The sequence below is a fragment of the Meleagris gallopavo genome, chromosome Z (assembly GCF_905368555.1).
Source record: "Meleagris gallopavo chromosome Z, MGAL_WU_HG_1.1, whole genome shotgun sequence".
NCBI lineage: Eukaryota > Metazoa > Chordata > Aves > Galliformes > Phasianidae > Meleagris > Meleagris gallopavo.
This window is the reverse complement of record NC_139435.1, coordinates 16,011,808-16,027,601: the sequence shown is the minus strand read 5'-3', so window position 1 is coordinate 16,027,601 and position 15,794 is coordinate 16,011,808. Positions and strand designations below refer to the sequence as shown.

The window sequence follows — 15,794 nt, the reverse complement described above, 5'->3', positions numbered from 1 at the left end:
TCTGCCCTGTTCAGGAAAAGGTATTCAGGTTCCACAGGAGCTCCACAGAGTATCTTTTATTCTTACTTTGAAACATCTCCATCAACTTCATCCAAATACCATCAGAGTGAGGAAATTTTATTTTCTTGTGTAAATGCCACTTGTCCATTGTAAATAGAAGTTTGCAAAGATAAAGTCAGATATTCTGGTTCTGGTGATATTTAAGAATGAATCAGTTTCTGAAGCAAACAAGAACTGCAAGAGTTGAAAAAAGACCCCCTACAAAGGAAAAAGAACCTATTGCCACCAACTTCGGTACCACAGTTTTCCTAGCACTTGTTCAAGTACTTGCTACCCCACCGTAGATATATCATCAGCTGGTTTTCTATTAAATTAGAATCATAGAATACCCAAGCTGGAAGGGACCCACAAGGCCCACCAAGTCCAATTCCTGGCTCCACATGATATCATCCAAAATTCAAACCATATGTCTGAAAGCGCTGTACAAGTGCTCCTTGAATTCTGGCAGCTTGGGGCTGTGACCACTGGCCTGGTCATGAGTCTTTGGTCTACTGCTCTTTGGATACTATTGTTGCCTTCATCTACCATAGACATTTCTAAACTGTCCAGAGAAAAAGAGGATCAATTGTTAATATCTCAGCTCAGAGTCTTGAGGGAGATCATTGTTTCTGAAGGAAAAGTATTTAAAAATTAGTGAAATAAGCCTCATGTCTATTTGCAAACAAAATGCTCAAACACATTTTAAAGAAATCATTAGAGTTACTGGAAGGCACTGAACTGACAGACAGGCAAGTGCGCATTAAACCGCTATCAGGTACCTAATACAAGCATCTTCAAACCATCAGCTTAGGCATGGTTTGAGAAACAATTCCTCCTGCTCCCTCAATCCTGACAAGAGGCCAGTATTGTAAAAAGTCACAGATGTGGCACAAATGCACATTCTAAGTATTGTAGTCATATAAACAGGGCAACTCAAAATGCCACTAAAACAACAGCAGCAAGCACGCTGCTTCTATACAGACCATAGGAGTCCGGATTGTTGCATCCAATCTATTGCTGGCAGCTATATCATGTCCCTCATATAAGAATCTCTCTTAACAAGGTCCACGTTAAAGAGACCTTTTGCTCCGATTATTCTGTCTGAAAGATTATTCCGTCTTCTTACGTTCCAGTAGTAGAAATTTTCTGCTCTCTGACATACATTTACCTCTTGCTTGTTCTTTTGTCAAAATAAGAGTGCTTAAGCTAGAGAACCAGGCAGTTTTAAAAAGCATTCTAGAAATAAAACTGAAAACATTTGATTTCAAAATATGTTTCTCTAAAGCTCTAAACATTTTTTCAGTAACAGTTTCAATTGTGACCTGCTTGAAAAGAAAGACTTCAAAAAATTTTACAACCTATTTGGTCTAAAGCATGTCTTCAAAGTTCGGAAAGGTTAGACTTATTCTTGTCAGTATATATTGTCAACATTTAGTTTGTCATTTCTGAAATCTTAATAGGATTTTTGTGTCAAAATAGAAATAGTACAGGATCATGCAAGAAGATTTGCATGAAACATGTGGACAGGTTGCAATTGCCTAAGCAATCATAAATCTCTTATCAAGAGGTTTGTACTCTTGACTGGGCAACTAAATGACTGCCTATTATTATATTTGTAATAACTGATGCCTGAGATTTAAGTGAAAAAAGCATAAAGCCTTGCAATTTGGCCAACTTGATGTAATTGTCTGGTTAATAAAAAACACTGCTTCCACTGAAACATAAGTAGAAATATTTAATAAAAACACCTTTCAATATAGTAAGTTTTCTGACTTTTTCTAGCTGCTGCTTCTCAATGCATTCATCCTCAGAAACTCTGGAACGTTTATTTCAATCACGTTGATATTTTTTCATTAAAAATTGACTACAGACCATGCTGAATGCCTCTGTCTTTCACAAAACAAGAAATACTGCTTTTGTATTTGTCACACCACATGTGACATTTCTCTAGCCATCTCATCAGAAATTGTACTGACTACATAATGAAAGGATTAGCAAGTTCTCTTGAGCTCCCAGTATCACAATGCCTAGTCCCAGGCTTACGGCTCCTCTTCTTTGGATACAAGATTAACCATATTAGCTGGTGTGTTAGAATAGAAAAATTCAGTTGGAAGAAACTACAGATATTTCTAACATCCACTGCTGCTGTTTTCAAGGATGAAGAATCATACTCAACACAGCATCTCATACTTTTTGTTATACTGTAACTTTTCATTCTTTCTCACTGCTCTGGAATTTAGGAACTTTCCCTCAAGATGCAGCTGCTTCTTTTCTGCCTTTTACCACCACTGCCTGAAGTACCAGCTGAGAGTGAAGACAGCTGCTGCTGCCCCAGGTTTGGCAGGTCTGTCTGACAGCAGATGCTCTCCCAGTAACAGGTATGGAAAAAAAAAAAAATCTTTTTAAGCTCCTCCCCTCTTGCCTACCCTATACCAGTACAGCAATTTTGATTCAGGAGAGGAATAAATTATACAGGGATAAAATACTCATCTTTACAAAAGGAATGGAACTGGTTTCATAGCAACTATCTGAGTAAGATAAATGACAAACAATGTAATCAATAAATTTCTCATATGCAAATCTGAACACTTATACCAGTATTAAATATTTGAAGTCACCAGGCTGAACACTCAGGTCAATGAAAAAGATGATTATCTTCAGCAGAACCTATTGCAGGTTTCAAAACTTCAGAAGCCTTTGAAGGAAATGTTAGTGATGGCTGATAACCAACCATCAGACATCTCAAATGCAGCATTTGTTACCTAGCAACTCTAACTGAAATCTTGAGATCTGAAGATAAGGATCAAGCCTTTGTGGTAAAGTCACTGTTTCAGCTACAAAACACAACTATGAGTTAAGAGTCATTATCTTTGTCATGAAGACAGACTCATAAAATGGCTTGGGTTGGAAGGGATCTCAAGAATCATCAAGATAGTACATTCTTTGAGGATGTCACATTTTTGCACATACGGCTACTTGCTGTAACAAATTTCCAGTGTTTCATTTCATTTCATTCTAAAATTTTATCAGTAAAAAGACACCTATAATCAATTGTGCCTAGAAAAGTAAGGATTTGTTATAAAGTTTTATGAGGAATTAACTGTCTTCAAAAGTAAGGTTGGTTTGACTGCCATGAGATATCTTTTTTTTTTTTTTAAACACCAGACTCTATTCAGGATTATTTTCTGAATCGCAGAGACTCTAGTTGCAGTATGTTATGGAGGTACAGTCCCAGCTTTAAATCAGTTTTCTTTCCTATCAAGATCAAAAACCTAAAGATCATCCCCTACATGCCAAGAGATTCAGCACCCAAGTCAGTGTGGAACACTTCTGTAGTATATGGAACAGTGTTTCCCAGAAATGTTTACAAAAGAGGGAGCACTTTTAGCCTAGACCAACAACTTATCAGAAAAGAATCTTAAGCTTCATACCTTCCATTTCTGTATTACACCTGAACTCCTAGACTCTTTCCTTGCTATTCTAGGCTTGTCTTTGAGAAGGAATTGCATTTTGGACCAGAGAAAAAAACTTCCATATAGTTCGGTACATACATTCCTGAAAAGGACTGGTTTCAAGCAATTAACATTCCCTAATGGAAAAGCTACTTTGCCAGAGAATTCCTGATCATTTCTAATTCGACTTCGAGTAACTAATAAAGCAATATGAAAGTAATTACATTAGCTATGAATATAGCATTTCACAAACAGAAGGCAATTAGAAACTGCTGCAGGAAAGTCTGACAAAAGCTGGCAGTGTTTGAAAGTCCTGCTTCATATTGCATTTCCCAGGAGACATTGGTTATTTTCAAAAAACAATCAAGTATCGTTTCAGAGAACTTTCCATCACACTCCATTTTAGGTTAAAACATTTTATGACAATTTTTTGATGAAAACTATACTACATTTTTAATAAAGGCAAGTTCATAAGCTTACAGAGAATATGCACTAAACTTTGTATTCTGGATCACGAAAGCAGTTATTCACAAATCAAAGTCAATGCCCTACATGAGTCAAGTATAAAAAATAGTAAAACTAAGTATTGTGCTTATTAAGCAGTTCTTAGGGCAACTGTCACAAGAAGCTACACAGCCAATGTTTACTCTTTCCTCTACTGAAATAGCCCAGGCTTGACCCATGTCAGAGTCTGAATTAAGAACTGTAACAAAAACCACAAGATCCAAAAGGGTAGGGATTTTCTTAACTCTACACTAGCAGTACAGAAAGTCTGCAAAATATTCTCCCACAGTAAATTTGAACACAGTAGTCTCTAAATCCAGGCTGTGGCTATTAAAAGAGTACCAAAGACACAGCAAAATCAACTACTGCGATGACTTCGTTTTTACTTCATTCCCATCATCTTAAAGAAAAATCCTAAATCCCAAAAGCATTGAAGCACTTGTCCTAACATTTAACTTTTTAATAACTTGCAGACATTCTACAGGAACTGAGATGGAACAGAACACACACAGCTCTGTCGTTCTCCACATTAGCACAGTTTATGGCAGAAGAAATGTTAATAATCATCAACTTGAGCCATCTCAACAGCACCTAGCTCAGCATTTTAATACCTTCATTTCAAAATAAAAATTTTAACTGTATCTTGAAAAAAGGAAACATAAAAGCATCAGAGAAAAAACAAAGTCTAAAGCTTTGCTGTATTTAAGAAGGAAGAAAATAGATTTCTGAAGAAATTCCTTAATTTCTTTTTAATACAATTTGAAGGAATTCAAATTTTGAATTATAACAAGGATTCCTATTTGCTGACCCTCTAATTGCAGTTTCATGTTGTTAAAACTGCTTTCTTTGATGATCTGTAGAAGAAATAGACCACACACTGGACAAACATAGCTTCATATAAAACAATAGAGTGAACAGCTTTAGAAATTTTTTGTCCTGTAAAATAAGAAATGTGATCTCCCAAAACAAAAGAACCCTAAAAAAAAAAAAAAAAAAATCAAACACACAATTCCACTTATATTCCCAGCTTATCTTTATAAAACTTAGCATGTTTTCTGGATGGGTGATGCAGCATCCGGACAGCAATTAAAGCAGCTCAACTTATACGTAAGTCAGAGAAGGCAGCTATATACACTTTTATAGACAAATGCAAACAAGTGTCAGCAGCTGAGAATATAAATTAAGAAATGTTTAAAGGGAAAGTTATTATAATCAGGGCTACTTAACATTTGCAAAAATGATATAAAATGATGAAAATTACCCCAGATTATTACATGTCCTTAAAAGCATCAATGAAGTTACATCACAAATTCAGCTGAAGAGCTACTTGGCTGTTGTTATGATGAGAGCAATAAGGGAATGGTCATAAGCTCATTTGTAACCAGTTCTTAGCTCAAAGAGTGCAGTGGTGAACGCATAAGAAAGAAGACTTCCCTGAGCCAAATACTATTAAGTGGGGTGTAATTTCAATAAATATTTATCTTTTACTTAATAACTAGCAGGATTATTTTGGTCTTTCTATGGTAGCAACTTCATAGTTTGCAGTAGACTTTATCCTATAAGCAACGCCCTACATTGATATAATAACAACTGGATGAAAATGCCAAAGGTGACAGAATTAATAAATTGGGGTCTGATCTCAGTTAGTTTGCAAAAGATACTCTATGAAGAAAATAAATAGATTTATTATCAAGACAATTTCATGATATACTTTAAAGCTTTCTTCCCAGCAAACACAGTAAGTATTAAAAGTTCTGCAGTGTGTAATCACTTATTTTGAAAATTGAAAAATTAGAAGATAAAACAAGCTCCTTGCTCAAAGATTTATCTCACAACAACAGTACAAAACCCAAACTTACATACTGCTGAAATTAATAAATTATGGTGTAGAAAACCAACTTACATGTTGTGGACTGGTTTTATTTCATGCATATCTACCTCAAAAGAAAAGACTTGAGTAAGTGCTAACAGAACAGGAAAATATTTTTCCTCTGATTTGCAGATACCATGCATCTTCTGCGTGTTATCTAGACACAGACCTTAAACTGTTTGCCAAACAAAAAACTTTGTCAATCTAGACTTTTCAACTACTTAAAATACTTTTAATTTTAAAAGATACTAACATCCCTGGAACTGTGCCAGGTTAAGCATCTGCATGACTGAATATAGCCTACTTTCAAAACTAAGCCATTAAGCTGTTTCCTGAAACAGGATGCAGTTGTCTACAGAGTGCATGCATATTTATTTTACTATAAAAATGCTTATAAAACAAGAAATCCCACCCTTCCATACTTCGGACAACTGGATTTGTAATTCTTTGAGAGAGTTAATGACATGATAGCAGTAGCTAGAAAAACAAAAAAAAATATTTATAACTTGCAAATTCTGTGTAGAATTGCTATCTTAATTGAAAAAAAAAAATTAAAGAATCACTGAGAATGTATTTTTTGTTTTTATCAAATGCTTGCCTCTCCTCCTTTGTGCACACTACCATAACATAGGAGGTAAACACAGACTTAAAAAAACTGCCATTGTAACTTTCTTACAAAAGTATACAGTAAAAATTCTCCACAATTTCCTTTTTAAAAATGGAGTAACAGTCTTAAATTCGGTCTGAAAAAATACCAAACTATTCCATAGCTTGTCTTTTCACCTCTGAGGGCTTTCAACTCAGTACAACTTCCTATCAACAAGTTAGGGCTAGTGTTCTGGTTTATATGACTTAGCAATACTTAATATCAAAATCACAGAGCTGGCACAGGTCAGCACTGAGAGTGCCGTTACTTTCTTTTCCTATTTGATCCGGCATAAAACTTTCAGGTTTTTGTTATTTGTTCTGCGGTTTTTCCAAATGAAATTTATTTTTAGCCGGTCTCCAGTTACCTCCTCCACTGCTGTATTTAATCAAGGAAGGTCTATTTACACCCATCACCTTCATCACCACATACTGGTTTAAACTGAAAAAACAATATTCTAGGGTCAATTTCACACGCCTATGCACATCAGCATCTGAAAGCAGTCTGCGCTTCTTTACCCTAAGATCTTACTGTTAAAGTGAAGAAATAAAACTTACTGAGGCTTTCACTGAACAAATCAGATAATTGGAGAAGTAACTTTATTTTTACTGTTGTCATTGTCTTAAGCTAAAATTCTGTTTATAAGTCCGTAATTTTTATCTCCACATTGTAATGCATGTGTTTTTAAACAGGTAAAAGGTACCAGATTATGAAATTACTTCTATTGTTAGTTGTAAAAAAAAATCCTAATAAAAACTAGGGGCCTGTTTCTGTGAACCTTACTCATATATTCATATGGCTGTTTAGAACTGGGTACTAAATAGTTTCAGTGCCAATTCATCAGAACACCGTCAGTGGTAACACACATACAACTACTCTGTCTATCTCCTCCGGCACCCTCTCAAACAATTTCCCAAAGAGCATTTGGAAAGACTACTGAAACAGACATAGTGAGTTTTACAATCTGTCAGGCACCTACTGTCACATTAAAGAGAAAACTGTCCCTCTAATGAATCAGGTTTCTGAAAGATCGCTTCAAACATTTCACAGAAAGCCTCTCATAGATGATCCCATTTCTCAACCTTGCTTTTTAAGATATGGTAAATGAGTTCCTAAGAAGACCAAGTATAGTTTGGCTGTCTTACATGACGGATTTTCAATTTGTAATACTGTTTCCAAACATTTGAGCTAAAATAAAGAGTCTGACACAGTTTTCTGCTTCATAGTTTATTATCTTTTCATACACATTCCAAAACATTAAGCTGACAGTCTGCCTTAACATGAAGAATAAGCAGCTTTGGGGACTGAGATCTGTTTCTGGTAGTGCTGGAGATCCAGGGTGTAACTTGCAAAACCAGTCAGCTCTAGAGCTCAGCATTCCAATCATCTTTACCATAGAATAGACATCCATTCGTATGGTGAGAAGAAACACATAGTATAAGAAATACTATCAAAAACTTAAGTTACATATCATGGTACATCTGCACACATGATGTGGGATGACTTTTAATGTCATTTTGATGTCAGTTGGAAGAGATACTGTGAAATGAAGCCACTGTTGTCAATCCTCCTCAGAGCTAGACTCATCCTCCTGGTCAGAGAGCTCAGCAACAGGGAAGCGCAGGATAGCAGCTACCCCTGTCAGCTGTCCAAGCTGCTCCCCAGACACATGAAGGCTGGAGAAAATGCGCACTGTGCCCATGTTCTCCCGTACACTATCTACCAATTTAACATACCGGGCACGTGTAGCCACATCCTGGTGCCGGAAGAGCTCATCACTGATCAACAAAGTATCAATGGCCATGGCTTCATTGGCCTTTTCCACGTGTTTTAGGCCATAAAAAGCCCGGTCAGGCTCATGCTGCAACATTTTATAGAAGTCATCTAAGGCTTTGACCTCACCAGCAGCCTTAGTGTCAGAGAGACGGCTAGTTACAGCTGGGTCACAAAGTGCCTCCTTCAGTGCGTACTTATGTCCTGATGATGAATGCACCTGGAGTAAACAAAATCAGAGATTCTTTCTTTAATACAACATATAATTCTCTTGATTAGCCAATCACAAATAGCTTCCAGAATACATATTTATCCTGACAATAATCAACTCATCTCTTCCTTGAAGTCTACAACCCTTTTCTTAACTCTTTCCTTCTCCTACAATGCAAAGCTTAACCTAAATCTACAAACTGTATTTTAAGCGTATTAAAAAAAAAAAAAAAATCAACTTCTTCAGAAACTTCCCTGAATAAGCAAGCTGTCATTAACAGCACCTAAGGTAGGAGCATCTCAAAATACTGAGAAAACTTAACCCTCTTTATATTAAAATATACAAGAAGATGACCTCTTAAGATTGAAGACATCCAGCACAAAAGCATTAAGTCCAATGCACATGCATATTTCTATGCTTGCTTTCACACATTATCATCATTTTCCTGTATGTGCAAGAGCAGACTTATTAGTGTAATTTAGGACTACCAAACTTTATGACGACTAAGAATAGGACCCTCCCCATTCTGAAAGTACAGATTAGGCCTGTAACAACTCTGAAGTGATAAAAGAATCCTTATGAAAAAGGAAAAATTTATTTTTTCAATCTGACTTTGCCTATTTCAGTGAAAGGCAAAAATGAACAAGCAAACAAAAAAAAAAAACAACAACAAAAACCTCAACTATCTACTAGAATCAAAAATAGGAACAAATGTATTGGTCCGCACAATCTATACCTAACAGCAACATTAACTAACCAATACCACTTATCTTCCTCTTTTAAAACCTTAAGAAAGATGCAACTAAATTTACATGTTACACAGCATGGCTGATTAACACTACAGTTAAACTGCTTTTCAATTTGTACTTCACTTTTAATAGTTCATTAAATATATATTTAAAGCCAATATTTCCTCTACTTCATGCTAAATTACCCTAGGGAAAAAACATTAATACTGATTACAGAATCACAGAATCACCAAGGTTGGAAATGACCTACAAGATCATCCAAGTCCAACCATCCACCAATCACCAATAGTTCTGACTAAATTGTACACCTCAACACAAAATCCAAACATTCCTTGAACACCTCCAGGGTCAGTATCTCCACCACCTCCCCAGGCAGCCCATTCTACTGCCTGACCACTCTTTAGTTGTATTTCCTAATGTCCAGCCTAAATCTCCCCTGGTGTAGCTTGAAGCCATTCCCTCTAGTCTTATCACCAGTTACATGAGAGAAAAGGCCGACCTCCAGCTCACTACAACCTCCCTTCAGGTAGTTAGAGAGAGCAATAAGGTCTCCCCTGAACCTCTCTTCTCCAGACGGAACAATCCCAGCTTCTTCAGCCGCTTCTCATAAGGCCTGTGCTCCAGACCCCTCACCAGCTCTGTCGCCCTTCTTTGAACCCATTCCAGGGCCTCAATGTCTTTCTTGCAGTGAGGGGCCCAAAGTTGGACACTACTGTTTCTGTACTTCTGTGTGTGATTCTGCGTGAAGTTACCTGAGGAAAGAAAAATCCCTGAATGTTGCCTAACTACTTTGTAACTTATGATGCTGTAATAGAAAGTTATTTTCTCCAATAAGGGTATTATTTCCCCATACTCCTTGCATTTCTTTTCTGTTAACACAGATAACAGCTCTTAATCCACTTCTTAAACTTTTTAAAGATAGCGTATCTCCTTACCTGCAAAAACTTGGATCTGTTCTCCAGTAAAAGTTTGTTGTCAGTCTTGACTGCCTGCTGGAACATGTAATCACAGAACTGCTCTCGAACGAAGCCTGGGCTGGCCACCAGGACACACTTCACCACCTCAAAGTTGATGTGCCGCTGGATGGCCTGTACCACCTGTTCATAAAACCTCTCTAGGGCCCGGTCATGTTGGCTGCAGTTTCCTTTCCGTTTGCGGGGGATGTTCACTTCCACCTTGGCACGAGTGAGGGTCATGCTGGGGGTAACCAGGCAGACGTGAGCCAAGCCTTCCTGCATGACCACAGCTGCCACATCCGCACTCCATGCCGGGTCACAGGCTTGCTCAATGCGCTCCAGCACCACGCTGTCCCACTGCTTCTTTGCCAGCGTGAACTGCCGGTTGGGCTCCAGCTCGATGGTGTGGTAGGCCCCCATCTTGACGTACTCATTCTCCTGGATGTTGGTGCCTTTGACCCGCAGCTGGCAGGCCTGTGAGTCGAAGTCGATGGTCTCCACGCAGAGGGTGAGGGTGGTGCGGATGCGGTTGCTGCCCACGCTACCTGTGGACGACTCGGTCTGCACTTTGCGGATGGTGGAGGCCCGCAGGCTGTCACCCACCTGCAGCAGATTGTAGGTATGCCACATGTCCTCGGGCTCCTCGGGGATCAGCGTCACCTGCCCCGCATTATCCTTCTCCAGGTCTTTCCTCACCAGCTTCATCCTGCCGGCGCCGTTCCCCGCCTTCTCTTCAGCCGCGGCAGCAGCGGCCCAGCCGGTCTGCTCGCCCCGGGAGACCTAGCGGCGGGGCCGAGCGGGACGTACTCGCTACTAACCGGTCAGCCAGGGGCCTATCCCCAACCGCTGACGGAACGCGGCCCCGCGGTGAAACCCGGGCTCCTCGCAACAGCGGCGACCCAGCTCCTCCAGGCCCCTCAGCCACCACCTCGCCTCACAGCGTGCGCATGCGCAGTGCCTGCCACCAACCTCCCCAAGCGCGTGCGTCAAAGCCGTCCTACAGGGAGCTGGCGGTCCTTTTGCATGCCACGCATGCGCAACGTCTCCCACACGCCGCCAACTCAATCATTCAGAGCTGGCGCATGCGCAACGGCGGCAGCGCTCAGCCGCTCCCGTCTGGGGAGGTGGGGGCGGCTCCCGCCAGGTCGGGAGTGTTCCGATCTCTGTCAGAAAGCCTAAGGCGGGAGTAGGGCAGTCCTGGTGCTGCTCGGTGCTGTGAGGCGGGGGGGCCGACAGGCAACTAAGTAGTTCTACAGGCATGTACGTGAGGAAAGTCATGGGTACTGATAAAGGAGATGAGAAAAGTACAGCTAAATAGCTGATTTCCTTGCTGTGATAAGAGAACGCTGTGATACTTCAGAATCACATTGAACAGGCAATGGTATCTAACATCTGCTGAGGCACAAAAGAGGTGACTAGAGAGATCACGTTTACAGATCGCAATGAAAATCAGTTCAAAGTAACACTAAAAACTGAACTGTTAGTTTCACTTTACTCTTAGAAAGACCTTAAGGGTTTTGGTTGAACTGACACCATCTTTCTTTATACATCCTACCTTCAGTTATGCTCAAACACGCTCAAAAACTTGAGCTCCTTGCTGAATTTTCTGGTGACTGCAGTCAAAATGAGACAGCTCTGAGAACCATAATTCATAAAAAGCTTGATGTTTTGATATTGACAGCTCAGTTTGCAGCCTGGACAAGTTTAACAAAGCAGAAATAATATAAAAAACTTGATACTGTTGTGCAAATTCTCCTAATTTTGAAATAGTGCTGAACGCTGTTTTCAGAAGGAATGTTGCAAATTTATTAAGAATGAGAGAAAACTGAGAAGAATGGAGACTAAAAGGATGTTTTTGTATGAAGAAAAGATTGGAAAGTGAGAGTATTTGATAAGAGAGAAGTTATGTTTCTTTCTAAGCGTATCAGGACAACTGGAGCAGATAAAGTAAGTTTTGAATGTCCATACCTTAGCCATAACTGAAAAGCAAAAGATATCCTCTTAACAGTTTTAAATTTGCTGCCTTCCTCCTGGTTAAGAGGAACTTTCTGGTTTCCTTTAGTTTCTTAAGAAAATGTTCCTAACAAGAAAAATAATTGGACTGAAGGATTTAATGAGATACAAGATTAGAGTTAGCAAAAATCATATCTCCCATTATGTTGTTATTCATGTAAATCATAGGAATTTCTCTAAAGTATCTGGCACTGGCCACTGATTAGAACAGGACACTGAACTCATATCTGGCCCAGTGACATGCATTCAGTGTTCCTAATCTTGATATACTGATGTAAAAACAAGTTTATCAGATATTACATAACAGGATTTATTTATGAGACCTCAGACTCACTTCCTATGAGTACACATGCTTAACTGTTAACATGAGTACTTTCACAGAAGGAAACTGGACCACCCAAGGGAATAAAACATAAGCACACACATAACTATTTGTTTAATTTGGGCTTGTGCATACTCATAATTTGTATTAACGTTTTGTGGCTGCATTTAGCTTCTCAGGAATTCCTTTCATTTGTCTTTGCAAATGCTATACTTATGGTGAGTTTTCTTTACATTCTTTGCAGTTATGAAATTGCAAGAGTAGACCTCACACTATTCTGTCAGTAAAAATATCTAAAGGGTATATTAGCATTCCACATTAGTATTTATTTTTCTTCCTTCAATGCCTTGTTTTTACAAACTTTTTTCCACTTGTTGGTTCTAGATTAATTTTCACTAGCAACCTTACATCCTTAGATATGCTACAAATTTCAGAGAAAGTTTGCAAGTTGGAACTTAGTACCTGAAAAAATAAGTGTTCAGCTCATGGAAGCAGGTGACTTATTGCAAAGCACAAATGCTGCATAAAAGTAACAACCAAACCAATAAACACTCAATAAAGTTACCTCTCAAGATACTAATTTGTTGCTGTAGAGGCATTTTGAGATGTGCTTAAATACTTTCTCAAATAAATAATGAGATTCTATACAGTTGGGAACAATGTTCCACAAGTATTTAGTAGCAACTGTAAACTTAAATGGTGTTATCTAAAATTAGCAAGCCCATTGTCACTTACAAAGAAAAACATTTATTAGATGAGTATGCTCTGCCTACTCTGGTGAAAAGTAATTACTGAATATTGTTATTTGTTTGAATATTAGAGAAAAAGCAGCAGAAGAAAGACAACATCTCCAAAAGTTTAAGCACATATAACTAAATTCGTAAGCGCATACTAATTTTGTTCATGTTACAGAGAGCTATGAAGTTAACTTCCGTAGAGTCAAGTTTTAAATTTTATGGTGTGTTCCAGTCTTGTTGAAAAACTAAGTTGAGATGTCATATCTGAGTTCTTTCTGTTTATCACTTAAAAAAAAGTAATAACAGATAGTAGTAATTGCAGCAATTTATCATCCATTTTAACTGCCTTTCTGAGTGCAATGCAAAACAAGAATGGTGGCAAGCAAATACTTGTAGGAGTATTAATAAGGCAGTGAACACATTTAAGACGCACAATCCTGTATCTTCAAGTTTTGATCATCTACCTTATGAAGAAGGGATGTGTTTTAGACAGACAGGTGATGTTCCTATGACACCCAACTCGATCCACCACCTGCCCCCATGACTTCTATTATAGGTAGAATCATGCAAAAAACATTAAAATTCTGGACAAAAAGAGCTAGTGAGAAAGATTATCAAATACAGGGGGAACTTTGCTGAGAGATTTATGGATGCTATTGTTGTAAGAGCAAATGAAGATGCAAGTAGAGAGTAAAATTGGTAAAAAATCAGTTTTCATTCTTTTCCTTCATCCAAAGTCCTGCTTATGCAGTTTCAGGACTCCCTCCTTCTCTGTGGAAATGAGGTTCTACAACTATTTCTTTTTGATTACTGGTCTTTTGTATTATAAAGACAAGTATAGTACTCTTATTTAATACCGACAACATGATTATCACCAGTGAGGAGAGAAAAAAATCCAGAAAGTAGCAGGATAAGCATAAGAATATAACTGAAGAATTATCTAAAGTAAGGCAACTCCTCTGGCTAGGTTTCTTCCTTCATCTTCTTTTAATCAGAGCTTGCGGAAATTGCAGCAGATCCCTTCTGAAACCACATACACTGAAGCCAGGTGAAAAAAACCTTAATCAACCCTGAGAAGTATTAACCCAACTTCATAAAAACTTGAAGTGAAGGAGATTATGGAGGTGTTTTTTAAGTAATCTATTCTAGGAATTCTATCAATACCTGATGAATACTAAAATTCTTCTGAATATTTCTTTCTTTTTTTACCCAATAAGTTACCTTGTTCTTTGTTGGACATAGAAAACCAAGTACATAAACTCTTTATATTAGACTTTACATATTGAATACGTTGGTTTATAGAGCTACTGCTCTCATGAAAGAAAAGAAACACTGACATTTGGAAAAATATTCTTATATAGTAGTACTGTTGTAAAAACATAGATTTGAAACACTCAACAGCTTGCCATTTTCTCTCTCCTACATAAACAAGCCTAATTTGTTCAGTCTTTCTTCATTGATTGCAGTTCCTCAATTCTTATCACAGAACTGTACGGATTGGAAGGGACCTCTGGTGATCATCTAGTCCAATCCCCTCCTAAAGCAGATTCCGTACACAGGAAAGAGCCCAGGTGCATTTTGAATATCTCTACAGAAGGAGACACCACAACCTCTCTGGACAGCTGGTTCCAGTGTTCCATCACCCTCAAAATAAACAAGTTTTTTCTCATGTTTGCATGGAACTTCCTGTGTTGCAGTTTGTGCCTACTGCCCCTGGACCTGCACCACTGGAAAGAGCCTGGCTCTACCTGCTTGACACACACTCTAAATATCTATAAGGATTAATAACGTCTCCCATCAGTCTGCTCTTTTCCAGTCTGAACAGTCTCAGGTTTCACATCCTATCCACATAAGGCTGGAGTTATTCCAGGCCCCTAATCAGCTTTGTGGCCCTTCACTAGACTCTTTCTGTAAGTTTCTTGTCTATTTTGAAGCTCAGACCTGGACACAGTATTCTACATGTGGCCTCAAAGGGGCAAAATAGAGGGGGAGAAAACCCCGCCTCAACTTGCTGGTCATACTCCTTTAAATTCACCCTAGGGATACCCTTGGCCTTCTTGGCCACAAGGACACACTGCTGGCTCATGGTCAACCTGTTGTCTACTGGGATACCCAGGTCCTTCTCTACAGAGTCCCTTTCCAGCAGGTTGTCCTTGGTTGTCCTGAAACTTGTACAGATACACGCTGTTATTCCTCTCCAGGTAAAGGACTCCACACATCCCTTTGTTGAACCTCATAAAGTTTGTCCCTACCCAACTTTCCAGCCTGTGCAGGTCAAGCTAAGTGACAACATAGCCTTCTGGTGTATTAGCCATTCCTCCTACCTTCATATCATCAGCATACTTGCTGAGGATTCTCTTTCCTTTCATCCAGGTCAGGCTTGTGACTTCTCTGTGCATTCTTGTCTGTTTATTTGCATTTCTCTTACTTCCTTTACCTCTGGGTTTTTAGACTCCTGGCAAATACTGAGTTAACTAAAAGCAAAGTCAATGTGAATACACAAACATACACTTCTGTACTTT

At 38.6% G+C, this 15,794-nt stretch overlaps 2 protein-coding genes across 2 annotated transcripts in view; both read right to left on the bottom strand.

The window, feature by feature from the left end:
* ITGA1 (integrin subunit alpha 1) overlaps window positions 1–15,794 on the bottom strand; it is a 75,588-nt gene that overhangs the window by 56,956 nt on the left and 2,838 nt on the right. The gene's annotated exons all lie outside the window — the stretch shown is intronic.
* Window positions 7,723–11,771, bottom strand: PELO (pelota mRNA surveillance and ribosome rescue factor). The gene is made up of 2 exons (XM_010725405.4): window positions 10,180–11,771; window positions 7,723–8,504 (listed from the first exon to the last, which is right to left on the bottom strand). The coding sequence occupies exons 1-2, from the start codon at window positions 10,903–10,905 to the stop codon at window positions 8,073–8,075; spliced, it is 1,158 nt and encodes a 385-aa protein (XP_010723707.1). The 5' UTR covers window positions 10,906–11,771; the 3' UTR covers window positions 7,723–8,072.